At 35.8% G+C, this 24,291-nt stretch overlaps 1 protein-coding gene across 1 annotated transcript; it reads left to right on the top strand.

The window, feature by feature from the left end:
* Window positions 1-5,248: 5,248 nt before the first annotated feature.
* LOC128558110 (uncharacterized) lies at window positions 5,249-9,500 on the top strand. Its single transcript, XM_053546955.1, has 2 exons — window positions 5,249-5,669; window positions 7,252-9,500. The coding sequence occupies exons 1-2, from the start codon at window positions 5,332-5,334 to the stop codon at window positions 8,585-8,587; spliced, it is 1,674 nt and encodes a 557-aa protein (XP_053402930.1). The 5' UTR covers window positions 5,249-5,331; the 3' UTR covers window positions 8,588-9,500.
* The last annotated feature ends 14,791 nt before the right edge of the window (window positions 9,501-24,291 follow it).

Here is a 24,291-nt window from a genome sequence, read left to right on the forward strand (position 1 = left end):
CATTATGACCAAGTTTCATTAAGATATGGTCATAAATTTGGCCTCGAAAGTGTTAAACTAGCTTTTCCTTTGATTTGACCCCACATGACCCAGATTCAAACTTGACATTAAGATCATCAAGATTAACATTCTGACTAAGTTTCATCAAGATACAGTCATAAAATTTAACAAGCTTTACCTTTCATTTGACCTAGTGACCTAGTTTTTGACCCCACCTGACCCAGATTTAAACTTGACTTATAGATCATTAAAGGTGGTCAATCACATTTAAACAACATTTAATGACATTTTTTACTTTTTGTATATTCTGGTAGAGAATTATTTAAGGAACAAAAAGACCGATTACATAGAGTTAGATTCCTATTTGAAATGTATATTTTATTATTTTTATAAAATTTTGTAATTACTCCCCTTTAATATGAAAGTGTATAAAAAGCTGGGTATTTCTTTTTATTTCGATACAATGTCTAGTTTTACATTTGCATTTGATAGACATATCAACTATTGAACAATCTGAACCAAAATGCAAGTTTAAAAGCTGTGTGTAGCTTCTGAATTCAGTTATTTCCAATCTATCTTGGTTGCGCAACCAAGATAAGCAAAGGGAGGTAATAATAATTTTTCAAACTTGTGTTTCTAATGAATTCCATCTAAATACATAATTTTTAATGCAAATATTTTACAAATATATTACAATATGTCTAATATTTATACATTTCCTTAGGCAAAGTATGTTTATCAAATTTATACTTATGATAAAATAACTCTATCTTGGTTGGGCAACCAGGATAGGAAAATGAAATTTTAAAAATACCTCCAGTGAAAATCTGATTTGTATTAAGTGAACATAAATGAGTGTAAATGATCAGATGCTAAAGTTTCGAACAAATCCGTTACATGGCCAAAATCTGATTATCCACCTTTAAGATTAACATTCTGACCAAGTTTCATTAAGACAGGGTCATAAATGTGGCCTCTACAGTGTTAACTAGCTTTTTCTTTAATTTGACCTGGTGACCTAGCTTTTGATCCTACATGACCTAGATTCAAATTGGACATTGAGATCTTCAAGATTAACATTCTGACCAAGTTTCATGAAGATATAGTCATAAATGTGGCCTCTAGAGTGTTAACAAGCTTTTCCTTTGATTTGACCTGGTGACCTAGTTTTTAACCCTAGATGACCCAATACTGAACTCGTCTAAGATTTTATTGAGGGTTACATTCTGACCAAGTTTCATTATGATTGGGTCATAAATTGTGACCTCTAGAGTGTTAACAAGCTTTTCCTTTGATCTGACCTGGTGACCTAGTATTTGATCCTACATGACCCAGATTCAAACTGGACATTGAGATCTTCAAGATTAACATTCTGACCAAGTTTCATGAAGATATAGTCATAAATGTGGCCTGTGGAGTGTCAACAAGCTTTTCTTTTGATTTGACCTTGTGACCTAGTTTTTGACCCCAGATGACCAAATATTTAACTCGTCCAAAATTTTATGGAAAGTATATTCTGACCAAGTTTCATTAAGATTGGGCCAAAATTGTGACCTCTAGAGTGTTAACAAGCTTTTTCTTTGAGTTGACCTGGTGACCTAGTTTTTGATCCCGGATGACCCAATATCGAACTCGTCCAAGATTTTATTGAGGGTAACATTCTGACCAAGTTTCATTCAGATTAGGCCAAAATTGTGACCTCTAGCATGTTAACAGTCAAACTGTTGACAACGGACGGACAACTGACGGACAGACGGACGACGACGGACACAGGGCGACCACAAAAGCTCACCTTGAGCACTTCGTGCTCAGGTGAGCTAAAAAAGAAAAAATAATCTATTCAGAACATGATACTCAGACTTTTAATCATTTGAATCAAATGATAGAAGGTGATAACAGCTGATTTCACACTGATTTAAAGATATCCAATGTGCATCTTTACACAAATTGAATTTTTTTTTTTTTTTCTTTAGGTACTGTAACTTAACAACAAGAGCTGTCAGAGGACAGCAACGCTCGACTATTCAACAGCCTTGTCGATTGAATGAATATGAAAGTCGAAAAAGGGGCATAATTTAGTAAAAAAGCAAAATAGAGTTATGGAACCTAAATAGTGCTTATCAGCTCATGACAGTGGACAAATGTGTGAAGTTTCAATCCATTCCCATTAGTGGGTACTGAGATACCAGCTTACATATAAAAATTTAACCCAAAACTCCTAAGTTGAAAAAGGGGCATAATTTTGTAAAATGCGAAGTTGAGTTATTGACCCTTTGCACTGCATGTCATATCATGACAGTGAACAAGTGTGTGAAGTTTCAAAACTTTCCCATTAGTGGATGCTGAGATACCAGCTTACATACAAAAATTTAACCAAAAATTTCTATGTTGAAAAAGGGGCATAATTTTGTAAAAAAGCAAAATAAAGTTATGGAACCTGCTTTGTGCATGTCAGATCATGACAGTGAACAAGTGGGTGAAGTTTCAATCCATTCCAATTAGTGAGTACTGAGATACCAGCTTACATACAAAACCTTAACCAAACAAGAGGGCCATGAAGGCCCTGTATCCCTCACCTGACTTATTGACCTAAAGATCATCAAGATAGTTTCATTAAGATATGGTCATAAATGTGGCCTCTAAAGTGTTAAATAGCTTTTCCTTTGATTTCACCCCGTGACCTAGTTTTTGACCCCATATGACCCAGATTTGAACTTGACCTAAAGATCATCAAGATTAACATTCTGACTAAGTTTCATGAAGATAAAGTCATAAATGTGGCCTCTATACTGTTAACAAGCTTTTCCTTTGATTTGACCTGGTGACCTAGTTTTTGACCCCATCTGACCCAGATTTGAACATGATCTATAGATCATCAAGATTAACATTCTGACCAAGTTTCATTAAGATAAGGTCATAAATGTGTCCTCTAGAGTGTTAACTAGCTTTTCCTTTGATTTGACCTGGTGACCTAGTTTTTGACCCCATATGACCCAGATTCGAACTAGACCTAAAGATCATCAAAATTAACATTCTGACTAAGTATTATGAAGATACATCATAAATGTGGCCTCTAGAGTGTTAACAAGCTTTTCCTTTGATTTGACCCGGTGACTAAGTTTTTGACCCCACATGACTAGATTCGAATTTGACCTAAAGATCATCAAGATTAACATTCTGACTAAGTTTCATAAAAATACAGTCATAAATGTGGCCTCTAGAGTGTTAACAAGCGTTTCCTTTGATTTGAACTGGTGACCTAGTTTTTGACCCCACCTGACCCAGATTTAAACATGACCTATAGATCACCAAGATTAAAATTCTGACCAAGTTTCATTATGATAAGGTCATAAATGTGGCCTCTACAGTGGTAACTAGCTTTTCCTTTAATTTGACCTGGTGACCAAGTTCTTGACCCTACATGACCCAGATTCAAACTGGACCTTGAGATCATCATGAGTAACATTCTGACCAAGTTTCATGAAGATACAGTCATAAATGTGGCCTCTACAGTGTTAACAAGCTTTTCCTTTGATTTGACCTGGTGACCTAGTCTTTAACCCCAGATGACCCAATATCGAATTTGTCCAAGATTTTATTGAGGGTAACATTCTGACTAAGGTTCATTAAGATTGGGTCAAAATTGTGACCTCTAGAGTGCTAACAATCTTTTCCTTTGATTTAACCTGGTGACCTAAGTTTTGACCCAAGATGACCCAATATCAAAGTAATCCAAGATTTTATCAAGGGTAACATTCTGACCAAGTTTCATTAAGATTGGGCCAAAATTGTGACCTCTACAGTGTTAACAAGCTTTTCCTTTGATTTGACCTAGTGACCTAGTTTTTGACCCCAGATGACCCTATATCGAACTCGTCCAAGATTTTTATGAGGGTAACATTCTGACTAAGTTATATTAAGATTAGGCCAAAATTGTGACCTGTAGAGTGTTAACAGTCAAATTGTTGACGACAGAAGGACGGACGGACGATGCACACAGGGCGTTCACAAAAGCTCACCTTGAGCACTTTGTGCTCAGGTGAGCTAACGAAAAAGGGGCATTATTTTGTAAAAAAGCAAAATAGAGTTATGGAACCTGTGCAATGTAAGTTAGTTTATCACAGTAAATAAGTGTGTGAAGTTTCAATCCATTCCCACAAGTGGTTACTGAGATACCAGCTTATATACAAGAACTTAACCAAATTGGGACGTGGACGCCGATGCGGACGCAGACGCCGACGCATGGGCGAGTCCAATAGCTCTACTATTCTATGAATAGTCGAGCTAAAAATCTTCATCAAATGAATTAATTCATAAATACATAAATCTGTTTTTGTATAGCTACATTCACAATTAAATGTCTACCCAACATACGTTTAAAACAACTTCCATTTTTTTTTAAAGGCAGTACACATTCAAGCTGTGCTATACATGTATTTGGTGAACAAACCCAGTCGAAACTGACGGTTTATTACCATGGTTGTTCATGGTCATGGGACAATGGTTTAACATGGTTGGCCATGGCTGTGGTAATTGGCACCATGGTCATTAAACATTGTATCAGACCATGGTCAAAAATCATGGTCGGCCGTGGTTGTGGACCACAGTCAAGCATGGTCGACCAATGCCCACGACCATGGTCGACCGTGGTGATTATTGACTATCAAAAATTTTATAAATATGAATTTGAAAATGAATCATGAAAATACATGACAATTGCAGTGTATATCTATTTTTGCAAGTCAGTCATTTATTTGTCATAAAATTCCTAAGATGACAACAAATTATAGTCAGACTATGAAAGTTTACCTTTGAATCTGTCTATAAATGCAGGAAAACTATAAACTAGAAAACCTTTGGAGCCAAAATGCAGTCAGGTGTCTATTGTGCATTGTAAAACTTGATAAGTGTGAAAATTACTAACATGACCGTGGTAGTCCATGGTCAACAATGGCTGGAAAAAAAATTACCATGGTAGACCATGGTCAAACTGTTGATCGTCTTTTCTCTTATCTTACCATGGTTGACCATGGCTGACCATGATCCTGACCATGTTTTCACCATGGTATTTAATGGTTGACCACGTTAAACCATCAAAAACCGTGGTGACAATGCCAACCATGGTCATCATTTCGTCTGAGAACCAAACACATGTAAACAAAATGTTAATTTTTCATATTTTCAAATATGGACTTCGGTCTGATATATCTTTAATCATATGAATCACATGATCGTAGATGATAAACACAATTGGAGGTGATAACAGTTTATTTTACACTGTATTTTGGACATGAGAACATTGTGGGATAAACTTTAATAAGCCAAGGCAAAATGGCTACTGGAGGAAGTGACAAATGTAGATTATCAGATGAAACATTTGACTTACTTTGTACAGTGTGTAAACGTAAAGGAAAAAATACAGAAGCCGAAAAATATTGTGTTGATTGTGGTGACTACTATTGTTTAACCTGTGTCAAAGTTCACGATGATGTCCCATTACTGACTGGGCATAAGATTCTCGGTAAGGGCCAGTTTCAGTCAATGTCTACTGGTAAACAGCCACCAGTTCCAACAGAAAGATGCGACAAACACAGTCATAAACATGTAGATATGTACTGCCAGAATCACGATGATGTTGGTTGTTCAACATGTATGGCTATTGAACACAGGTATTTTATTTTTTATAAGACTGGTCACAGTTCTTACATTTGCATCTTAATAACCATAATAACCATTTTTGTCAAACCAAAAAGTTTTATTTCCAAACTAAACGACTTTTTAGTATGCTGCTTCACTACATGTTTTCAAAATTCTGAATACTTTTTGTTTATTTCTTTTCTCTTCAGGGTTTGTGGTAACATTCATTTTTAATTGCTGCCTAAATGCTGACATCATTTACAATATACACTCAAACCAGTATTAAGCATCCAACAAGGAAGCTGCACATTCTGGCTGCTTTAAGGCAGGTGGCTGCTTACAAACAAAATCAGTGAATTGGTATTGGTATTCCAAACTGAACGGGATAAAGGTTCCAGCCTTGAAAAAGCTTTCTTTTCTAAAAAGGGCACTTAAATGCAATTGAATTTTGATCTCTATGAAAGCTACTCATTTCATTGAAAACTATTTTTCTATATTTAGTAACAAATACCTTGACCCAAGCTACCCAAAATGCAAACAAAAACATTGGTCTTCATAAACACCTATTTACCAGGTTTGGTCTGCTCTGAAGTTATTGTGAGAAAACCATTTTTCTATTTTAGTATAAACAATGATCTTGACCCTCCATACAAGCCTCCTAAATTCAGCACCCTATTCCTTACTGAATTTATTGAGCAGAAATAAATTTTTCTATCTTCAGTGACAGCGACCTTGACCTTGACCCCAGTGACAAGAATGCATATAGTACATCTGCATCCAAGTTACATATGTTCTTAGCTTGATAACAATATCCTATAGCAAAAATGGGCGTCAGAATTGCCATTAAATTTGCAAAGACATACCCTACATAGAAAACATTTTATTTGTAACTAGGGCTATAGCTCGTATGTTCCTTAAGCAATTTCACTGAAACTTGCAGGACTATGTTTCCCAATTACAATTAATATTATTACGATGTTTTATCGAAATCCTTAAATTAAAACCATATCTGAGATATGACTCTGGACGTACAAAAATGGAATGAAAACACTATTTATGTAATATATTTTTATTTAAAAAGGACCATAAATCTTGTCTTACTAAGGCAACCTGGCCAAAACTTGCAGGGTTGCATTTCTCTTAAGCAGTTAACATTTCTACCATGTTTTATGCAAATACTCCAAACCTTGTCATAAATATGGCTTCAGAAGGACAAACAGATGGACATTTTTACAAGCCTACATTTATTGAGTATTTCTTTTGTTACAAAGTACCAAACAAGTTCCAGAAAGTACCCAGTAAGTAGTATGGAATGAATGAATTTAATGTTACCTATTGTCCTTGGTACTCAAAAAACAAGTCCTCACTATTGTTCAGAAAGATGGACAGATGCCAAAACTATATCCCTCCACCTTGGGAAGGGGATAATAAAAAGTCAGTTTGGGAAGTTATCTGACCGGCTGCTTAATACAAGTGGCCACTTATGCAAGTTCAACTGTACTCAAATGTTGATAGACCTAATGGCTGTATAAAACGTACAGACACTAGATCTTTAGGGCAAAAACAGGTATACAAAAATTAAAGGTATCTAAAATAGACTGTTTTATTTTTCAGGTTATGTCAGGATATTTTCTACATACCAGACTTCATACAGAATAATGCAAGAATAGTAAATCCAAAGAACATTCAACAGGAACTTGAAACTTCTGCCAAGATCTTAGATGAATACCTTGACGACTTTCAACAAGAAAGACAACAAATCTTGAAAAGCAAGGCAGATTCAATTGAAGAAATCAGAAAATTTAGACAAGAAATTAATGCCAGGCTTGATGAAATAGAGCAGAACTCTGTAGCTGATACAGAGAATAGATACAAAGTACTGATAAAAGAGATAGAAGACAGAATGAAACTGTTGCTGAAAAATAAAGCTAGTATTACTTCAGCTAAAGATAAATATGCATCAGCTAGAAGTAATGTTTCCCAGGAGTTTGTTAATGGAAAGAAGGGGAGAAAAGTTGCTCGCAATGCTAAAGCCTGTGTAGAGGACAGTAAAGCTGGATTTCATAGGAAAGATATTAAAATCATCCCTGATCAGATAATACTGCCAATGCTGAAAGAAATGAATATGCTGTTGAAAGTAGCAGAGAAAGATTCTCTGCTTCAAGCAAAAAATAAAAAGACACCTACGGTGAAAATTCCATCAGATACACATGTCTGTAATATTACCTCTGTCTGCTATCTGGAAGATGGATCATTAATACTGTGTGATAACAACAACAAGAAGCTGAAACATTTAGACAGTTCCTCCTACACTGTTAGGGAGTATTATGATCTTCCTTGCTTTTCGTGGCAAGTGTGTCCCATCAATAAGCAGGAAGTTGCTGTGAGTGTGTATATGAAAAAAGAAATTCATCTTATTTCCCACAGCAATAAAATGAGAAAAACAAATGAAATAAAAACTGACTTTGAATGTCGTGGTCTGGCCCATGCAGATGGCAATCTGTACATTTCAGACAAGCATACATCAGTTTACGTATACAGTGTATCAGGCAGAAAGCTGAAATGCATCAGTATGGACCCTTCAGGACAGTTCAAATTTAATCTACCCAGACTGGCTGTCAATAAGGATGGTTCCAAAATGTATATTACTTGCTTGAATAATGGACTCATCATATTAGACAATAATGGACAGGTTGTCAGGAAATTCAATGGTCCAGAGTTACAAAATCCCTGTGGAATATTTCAGACCAGCAGCGGTAGTTTGCTTGTTGCCTCCGCAGGTAGCAGCAATGTGCTGCAGTTTGGACCTACAGGACAACTTATTGGGGAGGTAATCAAACCTGATGATGGAAAACGTGGATGTCAAGTTGTTGCTTGTAATCAGCAAATGACCAAGATGATCATCTGTAGGTTACATGATAACAACATTGAAGTATATGATATAATCTGATACAGTATACAGGAAATTAAAACAATCAATGTGTTTAGCTGAATCCATTCCCTATTTCCCTGCCATTTTGACTTTATTAGTCCATCACATCAATGTGTGTCCTCTTTTGAGCCTTTTTACTAGTTGTTGCTACTTGAATATACTATCAAAACAATTGTTGCACACATGGATGCAACAAAATTATATCAATTTAAAGAATCTACATAACTGTAAAATCATTTAATTTTTTAGGCATAAAATACACATTGATATCAAACATAACAAAAATGAAGTGAAAAAAATATCCTGTATTGTTCTTGATATTCAAGGAATTACCCCCACCTAACAATCAATATCATGAGACATTTCTAAGAACATAACCTACTTGTTGGACCTCACTCCAGAAATCATACAAACTTCTACAAATGTAAATAGCTTTAAAAAGAAGTTCCTGTTCATCAAAGGAAAATGTATCAAATGTCTTTTAAATAGTTCTCCAATTAAACAATCATCTTTTATGATTTCTGTTAATTCAGGACATGATATAGTTTTAATCTAGTTTTACATTTTCTTTGTAAATGTGTTTAGTTTCAACGGTATGTGAGGTAAACCTGGGTTTTGCTTTTTGTAAATATCTTTGTTCATAACCTTGTGAATATACTATTCTGCACTGTTTTAAAGACACTGACTTAGGGAGCATCTCATTATGCAACTGTGGTGAAAGTTTCATGCTAATCTGGTTGATATTGATAACTTTCCCACCCTGGACTGAGCTGCTGTAGAAACAAGTACTTGCTCCTAAATGCATATTTCATGTTTTGCCATCATATTTTCTATCTTCAATGTGTTGTATATAATATACCTATGTATTATAACTTTGCAGTTATGAATGTGTGTTTATGAGCGAGATTAAAAATAAATTTATAAAACTGGATTTATTCTTAGGTGTTTACTTAAGAATGTGTGATTTTTCTTATCTATAGTCAAAGTGGTAGAATACCAATTAGATTTATTAATGCAGCACTTAGAATTATAAACAAGAGGACCATGATGGTCCTGAATCGCTCACCTATCCCCACATGACCCAGTGTTGAACTGAGTATGACGTCGTTATTTCTATTATTTGACATAGTGACCTAGTTTTTGAGCACATGTGACCTAGATATCATCAAGATAAAAAATTCTGACCAATTTTCATGAAGATCCATTGAAAAATATGGCCTCTAGAGAGGTCACAAGGTTTTTCTATTATTTGACCTAATGACCTAGTTTTTGAAGGCACGTGACCCACTTTTAAATTTGACCTAGATATCATCAAGGTCAACATTCTCACCAATTTTCATGAAGATCTCGTGAAAAATATGGCCTCTAGAGAGGTCACAAGGTTTTCTATTTTTCGACCTACTGACCTATTTTTTGATCGCAAGTGACCCAGTTACGAACCTGACCTAGATATCATCAAGCTGAACATTCTCACCAATTTTCATGAAGATCCATTGAGAAATATGGCCTCTAGAGAGGTCACAAGGTTTTTCTATTTTTAGACCTACTGACCTAGTTTTTGACCCCACCTGACCCAGTTTCAAACTTGACCTAGATATCATCAAGGTGAACATTCTGACCAATATTCATGAAGATCTCATGAAAAATATGGCCTCTAGAGAGGTCACAAGGTTTTTCTATTTTTAGATCTACTGACCTAGTTTTTAACCCCACGTGATCCAGTTTCGAACTTGACTTAGATATCATCAAGGTAAACATTCTGACTAATTTTCATGAAGATCCATTGAAAAATATGGCCTCTAGAGAGGTCACAAGGTTTTTCTATTTTTAGACCTACTGACCTAGTTTTTGACCCCACCTGACCCAGTTTCAAACTTGACCTAGATATCATCAAGGTGAACATTCTGACCAATATTCATGAAGATCTCATGAAAAATATGGCCTCTAGAGAGGTCACAAGGTTTTTCTATTTTTAGATCTACTGACCTAGTTTTTAACCCCACGTGATCCAGTTTCGAACTTGACCTAGATATCATCAAGGTAAACATTCTGACTAATTTTCATGAAGATCCATTGAAAAATATGGCCTCTAGAGAGGTCACAAGGTTTTTCTATTTTTAGACCTACTGACCTAGTTTTTGACCGCACGTGACCCAGTTTCGAACTTGACCTAGATATCATCAAGGTGAACATTCTGACCAATTTTCATGAAGATCCATTGAGAAATATGGCCTCTAGAGAGGTCACAAGGTTTTTCTATTTTTAGACCTACTGACCTAGTTTTTGACCCCACATGACCCAGTTTCGAACTTGACCTAGATATCATCAAGGTAAACATTCTGACCAATATTCATGAAGATCTCATGAAAAATATGGCCTCTAGAGAGGTCACAAGGTTTTTCTATTTTTAGATCTACTGACCTAGTTTTTAATCCCACGTGACCCAGTTTCGAACTTGACCTAGATATCATCAAGGTGAACATTCTGACCAATTTTCATGAAGATCCATTGAGAAATATGGCCTCTAGAGAGGTCACAAGGTTTTTCTATTTTTAGACCTACTGACCTAGTTTTTGACCCCATGTGACCCAGTTTCGAACTTGACCTAGATATCATCAAGGTGAACATTTAGACCAATTTTCATGAAAATCCATTGAAAATTATGGCCTCTAGAGAGGTCACAAGGTTTTTCTATTTTTAGACCTAATGACCTAGTTTTTGACCGCACGTGACCCAGTTTCGAACTTGACCTAGATATCATCAAGGTGAACATTCTGACCAATTTTCATGAAGATCCATTGAAAATTATGGCCTCTAGAGAGGTCACAAGGTTTTTCTATTTTTAGACCTACTGACCTAGTTTTTGACGGCACGTGACCCAGTTTCGAACTTGACCTAGAATTTACCAAGATGAACATTCTGACCCATTTTCATAAAGATCCCATGAAAAATGTGACCTCTAGAGATGTCACATTGAAAAGTTTACGGACGCACGGACGCAGGTACGCACGGACGACGGACACCGCGCGATCACAAAAGCTCACCTTGTCACTTTGTGACAGGTGAGCTAAAAAAACACTTAGAAATAACCCAGAAAGTGGTTTTAAAATTATTCCTGGCTTTTTCTTGACTAATTAAGTCAGTTCGGTCATCCTGAACATTAAATTTTTGAGAACCTGAGTACTTATGTCAGCTTCTTAAAGTGAATGAAGTATTGCCATGCAATACAAAGTCCCCTACTGGAAGGCACCTAATTTTCTCTTCTGCAGTATAGCATAATGAACTGATATCTGTCAATGATGTATAAACAATATTGTACTATATATATATAGTATGTTATAAACAAAAGACTTGGATTAAAATTTGTATATATTAAACCCTATAGTTGTTTTCATATAGCATTTTTGGCCAATTATCAAAAAGGTAACGTTATTTATAGTAAAAAAAAAAGAAAAAATCCATATAAGTCCACAAAAAAATCTTTACCAGGTACAGATTGGTCAAAATACACCTAAAAATTGGATGTAACATGCATGTTGTACCATAGAAAACTGGTCTCGATTTTTCCCTATGGCCTGTAATAAGTAAGTGAACATTTGTGCCAAGCTACATCAAAATCCCTCCATGCATAAAGTAGAAATGCTGCGGACAAAGTCATTCTTGAATTTGACACTTGACATCTAAGCGTGACTTTGACCTTAGACCTAGGGACTTGGTTCTTGCGCACAGCAATCTGTCTCATGATAGTGAACATTTATGCCAAGTTACATAATAATCCCTCCATGCATGAAGAAGAAGTGTTCTAGACAAAGTCATTCTTGTATCTGATCTTTGGCATCTGTGTGTGACTTTGACCTTCGACCTAGGGACCAGGTTCTTGTGCATGACACTCCCTCCCATAGTGGTGAACATTTGTGCCAAGTAATATTAAATCCTGTTTTGCATGACAAAGTTATACACCGGACAAGAAAAATGTCCCATTAACCTTTGATCTCTAAGTGTGACCTTGACCTTTAAGCTAGGGTTCTGGGTGTTGCACATGACACGTTGTTTCATCATGGGGAACATTTATGCCAAGTAATATTAAAATTCCTTCATGGATGTCAGAGTTCTAGACCAGACAGGAAAACAAGAGGACCATGATGGTCCTGAATCGCTCACCTGTCCCAACATGACCCAGTTTTGAACTGAGTATGACGTCATTTTTTTCTATTATTTGACATAGTGACCCAATTTTTGACCTCATGTGACCCAGTTTTGAACCTGACCTAGATATCATCAAGATGAACATTCTGACCAATTTTCATACAGATCCCATGAAAAATATGGCCTCTAGAGAGGTCACAAAGTTTTTTCATTATTTGACCTACTGACCTAGTTATTGATGGCACATGACCCAGTTTCAAACTTGACCTAGATATCATCAAGATGAACATTCTGACCAATTTTCATGAAGATCCATTCAAAAGTATAGCCTCCAGAGAGGTCACAAGGTTTTTCTATTTTTAGACCTAATGACCTAGTTTTTGACCGCAGCTAACCCAGTTTCGAACTTGACCTAGATATCATCAAGATGAACATTCAGACCAACTTTCATACAGATCCCATGAAAAATATGGCCTCTAGAGAGGTCACAAGGTTTTTCTATTATTTGACCTACTGACCTGTGACCCAGTTTCGAACTTGACCTAGATATCATCAAGGTGAACATTCTGACTGATTTTCATGAAGATCCATTAAAAAATATGGCCTCTAGAGAGGTCACAAGGTTTTTCTATTTTTAGACCTACTGACCTAGTTTTTAACCACAGTTGACCCAGTTTCGAACTTGACCTAGATATCATCAAGTTGAACATTCAGACTAACCTTCATACAGATCCATGAAAAATATGGACTCTAGAGAGGTCACAAGGCTTTTTTATTATTTGAACTACTGACCTAGTTATTGACGGCACGTGACCCAGTTTCGAACTTGACCTAGATATCATCAAGGTGAACATTCAGACAAATTTTCATGAAGATCCATTCAAAAGTATGGCCTCTAGAGAGGTCACAAGGTTTTTCTATTTTTAGAACTAATGACCTAGTTTTTGACCGCAGCTGACCCAGTTTCGAACTTGACCTAGATATCATCAAGATGAACATTCAGACCAACTTTCATACAGATCCAATGAAAAATGTGGCCTCTAGAGAGGTCACAAGGTTTATCTATTATTTGACCTACTGACCTAGTTTTTGAAGGCACGTGACCCAGTTTCGAACTCGACCTAGATATCATCAAGGTAAACATTCTGACTGATTTTCATGAAGATCCATTCAAAAATATGGCCTCTAGAGAGGTCACAAGGTTTTTCTATTTTTAGACCTACTGACCTAGTTTTTAACCGCAGTTGACCCAGTTTCGAACTTGACCTAGATATCATCAAGATGAACATTCAGACTAACCTTCATACAGATCCCATGAAAAATATGGCCTCTAGAGAGGTCACAAGGTTTTTTTATTATTTGACCTACTGACCTAGTTATTGATGGCACGTGACCCAGTTTCAAAACTGACCTAGATATCATCAAGGTGAACATTCAGACCAATTTTCATGAAGATCCATTCAAAAGTATGGCCTCTAGAGAGGTCACAAGGTTTTTCTATTTTTAGACCTAATGACCTAGTTTTTGACCGCAGCTGACCCAGTTTCAAACTTGACCTAGATATCATCAAGATGAACATTCAGACCAACTTTCATACAGATCCAATGAAAAATATGGCCTCTAGAGAGGTCACAATGTTTTTCTATTATTTGACCTACTGACCTAGTTTTTGACGGCACGTGACCCAGTTTCGAACTCGACCTAGATATCATCAAGATGAACATTCTGACCAATTTTCATGAAGATCTTGTGAAAAATATGGCCTCTAGAGAGGTCACAAGGTTTTTCTATTTTTAGACCTACTGACCTAGTTTTTGAACGCAGTTGACCCAGTTTCTAACTTGACCTAGATATCATAAAGATGAACATTCTGACCAACTTTCATAAAGATCCCATGAAAAATGTGACCTCTAGAGTGGTCACAAGCAAAAGTTTACACACGGACGCACGGACGGACGCACAGACGACGGACAACTGACGCTGCGCGATCACAAAAGCTCACACTGTCATTTTGTGACATGTGAGCTAAAAACCCTATTGACTTTTGACCTCCAATTGTGAGCTTGACCTTTGAGCTAGGGGTCAGGTTTTTGCACAAGACATGTCATCTCATGATGGGGAACATTTGTGCCAAGTTATATTAAAATACCTTCATAGATGGCTGAGTTATGGACCGGACACGAAACAGACCCTATTCATGCCATGTTAACATTTGACTGCCAAGTGTGACCTTGACCTTTGAGCTAGGGGTCTGAAAGTTGTGCATGACACATCCTCTTATCATGAGGTACATTTGTGCCAAGTAATATTAAAATCCCTTCATGGATGACAGAGCTATGGACAGGAAAAAAGCTCTGCTGACCTTTGACCTCAAATTGTGACCTTGACCTTTCAGCTAGGGGTCCGGGTTTTGCGCATGATACATCGTCTCATCATGGAGAACATTTGTGCCAGGTAATATTAAAATCCCTTCAAGGATGACAGAGTTATGGACCGGACACGAAACAGACCCTGTTCATGCCATGTTAACATTTGACTGCCAAGTGTGACCTTGACCCTTGAGGTAGGGGTCTGAAAATTGTGCATGACACATTGTCTCATCATGGGGAACATTGGTGCTAAGTAATATTAAAATCCCTCCATGGATGACAGAGTTATGGACTGGACACTAAATTGCGGACGGACGGAATGACAGACGGACAGAAAAGCGCATTCCTACAGTCCCTGAAACTGGTTTTCAACCAGTAGGGGACTAATAACAGCCTGTGGATTGAACATTTAACTTGGACAGATCCCGGGTTTGATACAAAACTGACAACAGAACCTGCATGCAAGAACTATACTTACGTTCCTCACTGGAATATTTTCCTGTTAAGCCTGTTGTTAATGGGTTCAGTGCCAGTACTTACCTGTTCTCTGTCAGTATAACTGCCAACTTCTCCACATGATTCAGAGGTGGAGGATGAAATGACTCCTGACACATCTGTTACCAAATCATCATGGTGAACAAACACCTTGCGGCACCAGGGATTGAACTCAGACCCTGCAATCCATAAATCTTTGCTCTCCCAACTGACCTGTGTGTGTACAAGTAGGACCTTATAGATGATTAGGCTTGTCCTAACTGTGCACCCTCAAAATCAAATTATTGCAATTCCATTACCGTGTTATATTTTTACCAGTGTCAAGACAATTAAATGTATCATCTAAACTTCTATCAAAACTGAACAGTAGGCTGTCTAGCATACCCTGACAAAAAATTAGGGCTAATTTTAGGGCAATTTATACAAAAAAATAGGGCTAAAATTAGGAATTTGGTACAATTTTAAGGAAATTTTAGGGCTAAATTTAGGAATTTTCAAATTAAAATATGGACTTTAAAGACCATGTAATGTGCTTACCTTTATGTGATTGACATAAAAGTAACTCACAAATAGTGCTTTACAGAAAAGACGTCTACCAGCTTTCCACTGTTTTCAGCTATTGTTGGCTGTATTTTTCTGAATTAGAAGAACTTTTAAACAACATTTAAAACATTTTCTCTTTTTGATAATTGCAAAAAAGTTAAAAAATTAGAAATCTTTGTGAAAAAATAGGGCCTTTTTAGGAATTTCCTTTGATTTTTTAAAAAAAATAGGAATTTTAGCCAAATTGAAAAAAAATAGGAAAAAGTAGGAATTTTAGGGACGCTAGACAGCCTGTGAACTAGAACTAACTTAGTAACCTGTAAGCTAAAGATTCTTATAAGCATTAATTTATACATGTGAATTACAATGTCCGACTTACTAAGGCAGTTTACTACACTTTTACAGAGTAGAATATAAGTGTAAATGATGGCAGTGAATAAATATAGACACCAAAATGACCACATTACTGCTCGTCCACAGGACTGGTAAATGATGGCAGTGAACAAAAAACATCCATAGACTACAATGACTATGCCTACAGGCACCACGATGACAACATTACTGTTCATCCCCAAGATAAAACATCATTCAGCATTTTTGAGTTTGACAGAATGTTTATGACTAATAGGACTGACTATGAAACATAACCATTCGAATTTGTATTTAAAAACATCTTGCCAGTATAGTGTCCCATTTTGCTTTTCTTGTATGTATTGTCCCCTTAATTATATAGTTATTAAGACACCATCTAAAGGGAGAAGGATAAAACATAGTTTGGTCTGCTGTTATAGTATTAAACTTACCTTTTCAGACATTCATAATAATATTAATAGAAGAGACTCACCTCTTTAAACTTTGGATATCTGCTGGTTCCTGGAACATTTCCAATAGATATATATATACTGTGAAATCATTTTTATTCGCGTGGGACGAATTTACGCGTATTTCGCGCTAGGACACATGCGCGAATTTAAGACCGTGCTAATATTATTTTTTGATTATATTTCTCCTTTCTAAAATTGAAAATGCGCGAATTTAAGCCCGCGCTAAACAGTCCTTCTTCACGTTTGCGCGAAATTTCATGCCAGCGAATTTTAATGATCTCACAGTATATTCATCTCTGCTTCATTTGCCAATGTGTATTTTTTGTCTAAAATTTTGAAACAATTTTTCTAATATCACTTACATTTATAATGTAAGGAATACCTTAACATGTAAAGCATACATTTTTGTACGAAATCGTAAAACATATTTTTCTAATATCACTTATATTTGTAAGAAAAAATGTCTCAGTGTACCCCACAAAGTCCTCATTTTAATAAACATATAATTCTGTAACCAAATCCATCTCGTGTAAGTAAATAAAGCTTTCATTATATATACTTCATAATAAATTAACATTGTTGTTCTTACATGTTGTCAGCTGGAAGGTGGATTTTCATGGCAGCATGTAAATTGCCCATTAGGTCAAAGCTTTTCTTTTCCTCGGAAGTTGGTGTTATTCAGACCTTAAAAAAAATGAAATTCTGTGCATTTTAACTTATGGAAAAGTCATAATACATATATCTTACACACTATACATAGTATAGTTTACTTCTCTTTAAAAATAAAATGTACTTGGATCAAATAACTATATATATATATATATATATGCAAAATAAATTAACAATCTTTTGAGGTTTGACAACTCTAGGTCAAATACTCCTGAGGTATGCATGACACCATTCGAACTGACTGACACATGGACAGTGCCCACAAAAAGCTGAATAGAGTTATGGTGCCAGCATACTGCATATCAGTTAACCTAACCCGTGTTCCTGGATTCTGTACTTGTACAAACCTGTTCTCGGCAAGTAACTCCTAAACTTCCCATATTTTAGAGGACTAATGACTGGGAATCATTGCTTGAAATTTCAATCCAATACATATAGGTGTTTCTGAGATTCAGCTTGATACTTAGCTGCCCACTGAACTTTGACCTAATTTTGTCATTCAAAAAGGGTCATAATTTACATCAAATTCAACCAACTGTTATTTAACTTGGTTAGAAGTTCAGTAGGTTTGATGACAGGGAAGCATAGTGTGATGTTTCAATCCAATACATGAAGTTAATACTAATATATACAGCTTGAAACTTAGTTGCACCAAAAAACTAAGTCAAAAAGGTCCAGGATTCATATAACATTCAACCAAGAGCTCTCAAACTTGGTTATTTCAGTAGGTGTTGAGTAAAGTTTCAATCCAACACGTATAATTGTTACTGAGAGCTAGATAGTTGGTTGCAGGCAAAACTTTGACCGAATTTACAAAGTGGAAAAAGGATCATAATTTCCACCAAAATCAACCAAGAGTTATCTTACTTGGTTATTTCAGCAGGTTTGATGACTAATATGCTTTGTGTGAAGTTTCAATGCAATACATGCAATGGTTTCTTATGACCCTGACCAAGGCATGGCACCTAGGGCCAGTGAGTAGAATATCTCTCACTATTCTTTAAATAGTCCAGCTATATATCACAGAGCCATAACTCAGTAAAACTCCATGTAATAAATGAGAGCCATCCAGTTACATTGTAGACAAAACCAGTGACAAAAAAACAAGAATTCTCATCAATTCACAAGATTTTCATCTAATGTATAACATTACAATGAGATAACTTTCAAAATAATGAATTTACAAAAAAGCGGAGCATGAAGTTTTATGTTCAAACTTTCTTAAAACACTCACTGTATTCACTGTCAGGGAACACATCACCAGGTAACACTTGTATCCATGTAAACTGTTGGTAAGCAGTTGCTGTTAGTCCTGTAATTTTTGCTAATTTTTGCAATTGCCCTCTGTCTGCATTCAGGTTGTTTCTGAATGTCTCATTGATAGTCTGTGATGCCACTGGTAAATGAGTGCCCATGAAACATTCTGATTCCTACCTACATGCTGAAGCTTTTTCAAAGTATATCAATCTGACGACTATACAGTGAGCAAGGGCATCTTCCAATGTGGCCATTTTACAAGGATGTATGCAAATAACCATTTTACAAGAAGAGGTTGATCACTCGTTTGTGTGTAACAAGCACAGTTCAACATCTGATGTCATTTATTTGAAATTTTGAAGTGTGGTGGCAGAATATTTTATGCCCTAACATAATATATGAACATTAAAGAATATGTTGACAACATTGCATTGCTATTATTGTTTGAAGATGCGTCTTGGGATTGCACATTCTATGCTGTTGCACCATATAGATTCTGCCACCCTTGTGTATTGAAAACTCAAAAACATTTTGTTGTAAAGTTATTAACTGATAATAAAGCTTTCTTGGAAATGGACAAATTATATGTATATGTTACAATTTTAACCGGGCATCAATAAAAATGACTTATTCAAAATGCCTACGATTTACTGGGACAGGCCTTGCACACACAAGGCCTCATACCAATCATTCCCATGAGGTTTCAATTAAAATCTACCAATAATATGGTAGAAGTAGTAGGGACAAATTTAACAAGAGCTGTCACAGGAGAAAGCATGATCGACTATTTTGATGCAGGATAGTGAAACTGGGCACATCTGAGGAAACTGGAGCTGTCACTGGAGTGTTTAATGACTCCAATGGTGGATGAAGATATTGAACAATAGCTTGAGTCTGTGTCAAAAATATTAAATAATAAGAGAGATAAAGATAAAGTGTATCAAAACACCATATAAGTATAATTCTAAGCAAAAAGGGGGCATAATTCATAAAATATTGATGCAAGAGTTATGCATCTTGTGTCATATGATGTGGAACAATTATTTTAAGTTTGAATCAAACCCATTCAGTAATAAAAGAGATACAGTGAAAGGGCAACAAAATTAAACTTAAATTCTAAGTAAAAAGAGGGAATAATTCATGAAAAATAGGTGCAAGAGTTATGCACTTTGTGCAATTATTTGAAGTTTGAATCAAATCCATTCAGTAATAAAATAGAAAGAGTAAAAGTGCATCAAAACTTTAACCTGAAATTCTAAGTAAAAAGTTGGAATAATTCATAACAAATTGGTGCCAGATTTATGCACCTTGTGTCATATGATGTGGGTGATGTTGTTGAACAACTATTTTAAGTTTGAATCAAATCCATTCAATAATAACAGAGATAGAGTGGAAGTGCATCAAAACTTTAACCTGAAATTCTAAGTAAAAAGGGGAATAATTCATGAAATATTTGTGCCAGAGTTATGCACCTTGTGTCATATGATGTGGGTGATGATGTTGAACAATTATTTTAAGTCTGAATCAAATCCATTTGGTAATAACAGAGATGGAGTGAAAGTGCATCAAAACTTTAACCTGAAAATCTAAGTGAAAAGGGGAATAAATCATGAAATATTGGTTCAAGAGTTATGACCCTTATGTCAGATGATGTGGGTGATGATGAGGAATAACTATTTTAAGTTTGAATCAAATCCATCCAGTAGTTACAGAGATAAGAAGAAAAAAGAGAAAGTGTAAAAAAACTTTAACCAAGGTGGGGACGCGGAAGGACGCTGATGGGTTGAGTAGGATAGCTCTCCTTATACTTCGTATAGTCGAGCTAAAAACTACCTTTTTCACCATAATTCCACAAAACTGGCTTGAATCTGCTGAAAATATGCGGGTATTTTCTTTTCATGATATTTCCTTGAATTCCAGTCAGTTGCTAAAAAATAGCCTGACAAAGGGGGAGGGACAATTTTTCGAGAGAATAGAAAGGCAAATGCAAGACTTGTTCACATTTACCTGTTTCTGTATATGTTAAAGCTTGATTCACTTACACCAGTCTGAGTTTATAAACATAGTATGAATACCAGTCTAAGAACTCCAGCATCTGATAAGTTGAGCACAATATTGAAACTGACCACTGGCAAAGCAGTATTCTTTAGACTGATCTCAAAACTTAATTTGAACATATAAAAAAAAATGGCAGTACTGTTCTCCCTGGATGCAGACACTTAAGATGACAATAGTACTGGTGTTTATTTTCTTCTTACTACTATAGGAAGTTATTTCTTCCTGTTTAAAACTACCTGCCGTAGCTAACATAAAAGCAGTTTCATTTTATAAATTTGTTATCAGTATTGATTAGAGTATTTTTTCAGAAGTATGCTAATGTGATTACATTAAAAAATAGATAAGGAAAGTTAACAAATGGACGAATACACAGCAGTGATAATCCACATTTGGAAGACGCAAATTACCAATTGCTAGATGTACATTTTTTAACATTTGTGTTGCTTTGCACCAATGTTGTAATTTTTGAAGATAGTGAATAACCTTCTGTTGCAGGGAGTTAGGATTAAAACAAGACTTCCATTGTTGCTTAAATTTTCCAAACAAACATTAAATTTTATCATTTTCATCCTAAAAATGTTAACATTATTTTAAAATGCACTGATGAGGAACTTACCTGTCATCACTTCCTCTTGTCCTACTTGACATGGTAACTGTCACAGAAATAATTTATAAAAACACTTCATTACATAATAATGCCTTTGTATCTTTTAACATTTCATGCAGTTGCTATCTTTATTTTACTCCTAAATTACATACTGAAGTTATCGAAGTCAGTTTTGTGTCATCTATTTTACTGCTTTTATTTCATAAGAAAGAATTTTAAAAGTAATAATAACAAGCAAATTCGATGAATTGGTATCCCTCGCCGAAAGGGTTTGTGGTGAGGATTGGCAAAAAATAAATCCAGGAAGAAGTTAAGGATGTTACTAAGAAGCAAATAATTTCATTAGTCAAAATCAATTTAACAGAAAATGAATGCTATTTTTTGGTTGGGAGAGGGGAGGTGGGGGGGGGTACAAAGTATCACATGTTGATTATAAATATTGACGTAAAATTAAAAATGAAAAAAACAAAAAACAAGAGGGCCATGATGGCCCTATATCGCTCACCTGTTATCATTGCACTTGAGGACAAGAAGGTCCTCAGAAAAAATATCTAAGTTCAAAGGACAGGAACAACAAAGGGAAGAAATCTAACCAAAAAGAAAAAAAAAATTCTTACAAGGTACAGATATGTCAAAATACACCTAAAAATTGGAGGTACCATCCATGTTGTACCATAGAAAACTGGTCTCGATTTTTCCCTACAGCCAATAGTAAAAAAGTTACTAAAATAAGCTATTTATATTAACGTAAAAGGGAAGTAATTAAAAGAAAATTATTGTAAGTGATCAAAAGAAGAAACTGCCAAATAAATCTGTTGACATAAATGAAATTTCAGATCATTATCTTCATTAGTTACGGAGATATACCCATTTTAATTTGAAATAAAGGGAGGTAATTTGACATAAAATCAGTCCATAGTTATCTACTTTGATTGGCTCAGTCCAACTAATGACAACAATGAAATTTCAAATAAGTCCTATAAGTACTTACTGATATAAATCCATTTTGACTACAATCAGGGGAGGTAATCAGATATAAAATAACTCTGGAACCTACCTGGATCTAATTTGTCATGGAATCCAAGATTTATTGTTGTTGAAGATATTTTAGAAGTTTGTATCAAATAAAACCATAAATGAAGACTCTATATGGCTGCAAAAGCCAAAATAGCTAATTTTGGACCTTTAAGGGGCCATAACTCTGGAACCCATGATGGAATCTGGCCAGTTCAAGAAAGGAACCAAGATCTTGTGGTTATACAAGTTGTGTGCAAGTTTGGTTAAAATCAAATCATAAATGAAATTGCTATTGTGCAAACAAGGTCAAAATAGCTAATTTTGGCCCTTTCAGGGGCCATAACTCTGGAACCCATTATGGGATCTGGCCAGTTCAAGAAAGGAACCAAGATCTTATGGTGATACAAGTTGTGTGCCAGTTTGGTAAAAATCAAATCATAAATAAAGCTGCTATTGTGCAGACAAGGTCAAAATAGCTGATTTTGGCCCTTTCAGAGGCCATAACTCTGGAACCCATAATGGGATCTGACCAGTTCAAGAAAGGAACCAAGATCTTATGGTGATACAAGTTTTGTGCAAGTTTGGTAAAAATCAAATCATAAATAAAGCTGCTATTGTGCAGACAAGGACAAAATAGCTGATTTTGGCCCTTTCAGGGGCCATAACTCTGGAACCCATAATGGGATCTGGCCAGTTCAAGAAAGGAACCAAGATCTTATGGTGATACAAGATGTGTGCCAGTTTGGTAAAAATCAAATCATAAATAAAGCTGCTATTGTGCAGACAAGGTCAAAATAGCTGATTTTGGCCCTTTCAGGGGCCATTACTCTGGAACCCATAATGGGATCTGGCCAGTTCAAGAAAGGAACCAAGATCTTATGGTGATACAAGATGTGTGCCAGTTTGGTAAAAATCAAATCATAAATAAAGCTGCTATTGTGCAGACAAGGTCAAAATAGCTGATTTTGGCCCTTTCAGGGGCCATTACTCTGGAACCCATAATGGGATCTGGCCAGTTCAAGAAAGGAACCGAGATCTTATGGTAATACAAGTTATGTGCAAGTTTGGTTAAAATAAAATCATAAATGAAACCACTATCGTGCAGACAAGAAATTGTTGACGGATGGACGGACGGACGAAGGGTGATCACAAAAGCTCACCTTGTCTTGTCACTATGTGACAGGTGAGCTAAAAAAAATGGGTGTGGGGTTGGGGGTGCAAGATGATGCATGATCGGGGTGGTGGGCTGGGTGGAGGAGTAAGGTGGGGGAACGGTACAACTTTGCATGTTGATAAATATTCATGGACGGTTTGAAAAAAAATACTAAACAAGAATGATTTTTTTTTGTGTGTGTGTGTGGGGGGGGGGGGGGGGGGGGGGGGGGGGGACCAAGGCAAGGTGGTGACCCGGTGTGGGTACATAACTTTACATGTTTCTAATAAATGTTCATAGAAAAGAATGGAAGAAGTTTAATGAATTCTACCAATTGGTTGATTTGTTATGTACAAATCTGTAAATTTTTTAAAATTTAAGGGGCAATAACTCTAAGGAAAACTGACCAATTAAAAAAAAATGACAGGCATCATCGAAGTATGTCGGTTCATATTTATTTCAAGTTTCATGGAATTCTACCAGCTTGTTACGGAGAAATATGGCTGCAGACATGGATTTTTCATTAAATCAAGGGCAATAACTCGAAGGGAAATTGACCAATCAAAAAAAAAAACTTGACGGGC

The sequence above is a fragment of the Mercenaria mercenaria genome, chromosome 6, assembly GCF_021730395.1.
Source record: "Mercenaria mercenaria strain notata chromosome 6, MADL_Memer_1, whole genome shotgun sequence".
Lineage (NCBI taxonomy): Eukaryota > Metazoa > Mollusca > Bivalvia > Venerida > Veneridae > Mercenaria > Mercenaria mercenaria.

Excerpts from the sequence above, each read along its gene's own strand:
- LOC128558110 (XM_053546955.1), top strand. The coding sequence starts at position 5,332 with ATGGCTACTGGAGGAAGTGACAAATGTAGATTATCAGATGAAACATTT. Across the intron at positions 5,670-7,251 it reads TGTATGGCTATTGAACACAG|GTTATGTCAGGATATTTTCT; the intron begins GTATTTTATTTT and ends TTTATTTTTCAG.